At 40.9% G+C, this 3,443-nt stretch overlaps 1 protein-coding gene across 1 annotated transcript in view; it reads left to right on the top strand.

Moving 5' to 3' along the window:
- Positions 1-3,443, top strand: part of LOC101862735 (FAD-dependent oxidoreductase domain-containing protein 2) — a gene marked incomplete at its 5' end in the record, with an annotated part of 22,807 nt that overhangs the window by 16,791 nt on the left and 2,573 nt on the right. Inside the window, 1 exon segment of the mRNA XM_013083698.1 lies at positions 2,913-2,941. Coding sequence (XP_012939152.1) covers positions 2,913-2,941 — 29 coding nt within the window.

The following is a 3,443-nucleotide window of genomic DNA, read 5'->3' as shown; positions in this document are numbered from 1 at the left end:
GTGTAAGTGTTTTACGGCGCTCGCAACTGCATAAAGTCATATGAGTGTGCGGGACACGCCTAACGTTTTCAGTTGGTAGGAAATTTTGAATTTTGCCCGCGTGGGGACCAAAGCCTACTCTTATCTATTTTAGACCACCAACTCCGAGATTTTTCTCCCTTGTCCGAGAAGGCTAGGTGTAGATCTTTCCTACCAGAAGATCGGGGGTGCTTTTGAAAGACAGCAGTCAGAAGCCAACGAGAAGCAGTGGAAAGGCTGTGGAAAGAATTAGGAGCCAAGAGGACGGGGCAAAGGGGTGAGGGAGTCTGGACAGAAAGTGGAGACGAAAGCAGACGACAGACTATTGCTAAAGAGCAGGAAAGGAGGTGAAAAGAGACAATTTTAGAGAAGAATTTTTTTCCGTTGCCACCCGAAATCGAAACCGGGACCTTTGAATAAGAGGCGAACACTTTAACCTCTAGGCCACTAGAGCACCCGATAACATGTTAGTGCGGTGGCGGAGCGGTTAGTGCGCTCATCTCCGAAGCAGAAAGTCCGGGTTCGAGCCTCGGCTCGGACACGGATTTCTTTCGACCCCTCCTGCACACCCAGCAGTAATGGGTACCTGACTTCGTGTTGGGGAAGTAAAGGTGGCGTGGAAAGGAACTGGCCATCCTACCACAATATGCCGAAGGCCCAGGAAGTTGGCTCCCTCGCACTAACAAGGCAATCCACAATGTCCGGGTCAAATGCAGGAACAACTTTACTTTTACCTCTTCGGCGAATAATGTTATGAACCGCTTCGACAAGTGGGTTAGAACCACTTCAACAAACGGGTTAGCATCACTTCAACAAATAAATGGGTGCACCTACTTCGGCAAACAGGTCAGGAAAGAGAGTCTGAATTCGGATAATGTTTCATTGAGAATTATCCGGTTATCCGGATAGGTTATCTGGATTTTTCCCACCTCCACCAGGTATTCGTGGGCAGGCGGTGCGCTACCTCAGAAGTTCTATCTGATTCTGACATTGTTTTGGCCGAGTTACTAAGGCCATGAGGTCAGAAATCAAATGCTCTGTCTGCTCTATCAAAATCGTAAGGTTACTCTGAGTCCTTATCAAGATATTCAAAGAACAGCATTTGATAAAGTTTGAAATATTATTGTGAAACTCATAATTTTTAACGTCAAATTTGTCAAAAATACGAGTGTAGGTTCTGAGCAGATGGAACTTTGTAATTCTATGGTAGCGAACAGGATGTTTCATTTACTTTACTTTTACATGTTCACCCTCTGTTGCCGTTGAGTGTCGATGAGAGATTCAAGCTGTGGGTTGTTATGTAAAGGGTTAAAATTACCCTTTCAGACTTGAGATGATAGAGGGTTATAATCACTACTAAATGCTCACTGTGAAAGAGGATTAAAATTGCCCTTTCAGAGTTGTTACGAAAGGGGGCAAAAATTACCATTTCATTATGGTTATGAAAGATGCTGAAAAATACCATATCGAAGTTGTTGTGAAAGAATTCTGAAAAGATTTCATTGAAGAGGGTTGAAATTACAATCCAATAGTTATATATTGTAGGAGAGGGTTAAAATTAAAATTACAGTTTCAAAGTTCTATGAGAGTTAAAAGTATATATCTCTATATAACTCCAAAGGTCTTGTAATTAAATTCCGGCATGTGGTTGAATGATGCATCTGATGTGATAATATGTACATTTTGTCAGCTTTACTCCTCTTTTCATACTGAATTTTAATTAGAGTAATTTATAATTTAAATTTGTATGTATACCTCCATGTGTTTTTACGGTCCTGTACAGCCAAGAAAAATTTCCCTCTGGGATAATAAAGTATTATCTTATCTTATCTCATCTTAATTCATAGTTGTCAAGAAGAGGCTTAATTAAATGATCATTTCATGGTTATTATGGAAGAGGGTTAAAATTACTATTTACATAATAGTTCTTGGGGAGACCTTAGATGATGCGAAAAAAAGTGGGAGACAGAGGTAGACAGATGGCTAATCCAACTCACCACCAATGACTTTCGTCCCTTCAACTCAATCTTAAACAGTAGCGCCAAAAAAAAAATTAAAGGAAGGGGCAAGGTTAAGGCACGATTTTTTAAAGAAAAAAAATCATTACACCATTAATCAGTGATGAAGAAAGAAAAAAAAGAAAAGAATTGGTAATACATCATTTTAGGTAATCTGGAAAGCTGATCATAATTATGCTCTAAGAAACGTGCACATGGGCGCACGAACGCACGCAAATACAGAGAGAAGGAGAGCGAGAGAGTGAGTGGCAGACAGACAGACAGACAGACAGACAGACAGACAGACAGACAGACGGACAGACAGATGACTATGATGTCACAGAGGGCCAGGAAATTCAAGAAGCCGATGGAATAAAAAATAATAGGTGTATGGGTGTGCGGCACATGTTTAGTATAGTGGTTAGGCGTTAGCCCTTTCACGCAGAAGACTCGAGTTCAAATTCTCTTGTGGGGAGAATTTTTATTGAGGATCTTGGTCTTTTTGTTAGGACGTTGTGTCCTTTTCAGGCCTGGTTGGTCCTGTCAGGCCGGACCGAAGGCGTACTTCTATAGGCCCTGAATTGTAACGCGAGGTGGGCTTGAAAAAACGCACCAGCATTTAAAAACAAAACATAGGTTATACATTAGAGTTCCTCAACAGCATCATTCAAAATAGGTTGTGATCTTATTTTGTTTTCTTTTGTTGTGATTTTAGTGTATGTGTGTGCTCGGAGAGTCGGGGAGGAGGAGGGAGGGGGAGAGGTGGAGGGCATATCTGTCGCTTTGTCTCCAGAGAGAAATGTACTACTTAAGGTATCATAAGACACGGAAAAAGAGAAACTTGGAATAATTTCCAAAGAATTAAACGTGTATATAAACACATTTTTCTATCAACAGATGCTGGGCGATATCGCAATATTCTCAAAGTGAGTATTTGACAATCCTATGTTTGTACGACTAGAAAGATATACGTTTACTTTAAAGGCAGGATATCTTAATCTAAAGTCCATTTCCGATGTAAATTTAGTTCAGTATGCAGAAAGCCTTTAAAACTGCTCAAACCACCCAAGTTCAAGAACATCTCATTATGGATTCGAACCATGAGCATTCGCTCCCTAACCTAACATGATACAGACTGTTCTTCAGACAGAGCTCCCCTCACATATTATTCCAAAGAAGGTCTAGAAAGTAAAACCGATAGTCAAACTCCTTATTCCCAGCCCCCACTTCTGTCACAAACCTTGGCGACCCCCACCGCCCATCACAATTACGAAATCGCACCCTATAGCTTGTTCACTTTCGTCTGTCCGCGTTAAAAAAAATCTAGCTCATCTATAAATTTGCCTATGTCCACCAAACCTTGCATGATACTTCTGCAGGCCATAGACCAAACAATGTTTTAAATATTTATTTTTTTTTTGGGGGGGG

This window comes from Aplysia californica, unplaced genomic scaffold (genome assembly GCF_000002075.1).
Source record: "Aplysia californica isolate F4 #8 unplaced genomic scaffold, AplCal3.0 scaffold00249, whole genome shotgun sequence".
In the NCBI taxonomy this organism is placed as follows: Eukaryota; Metazoa; Mollusca; class Gastropoda; order Aplysiida; family Aplysiidae; genus Aplysia; species Aplysia californica.
This window is presented reverse-complemented; position numbering and strand designations above follow the sequence as displayed.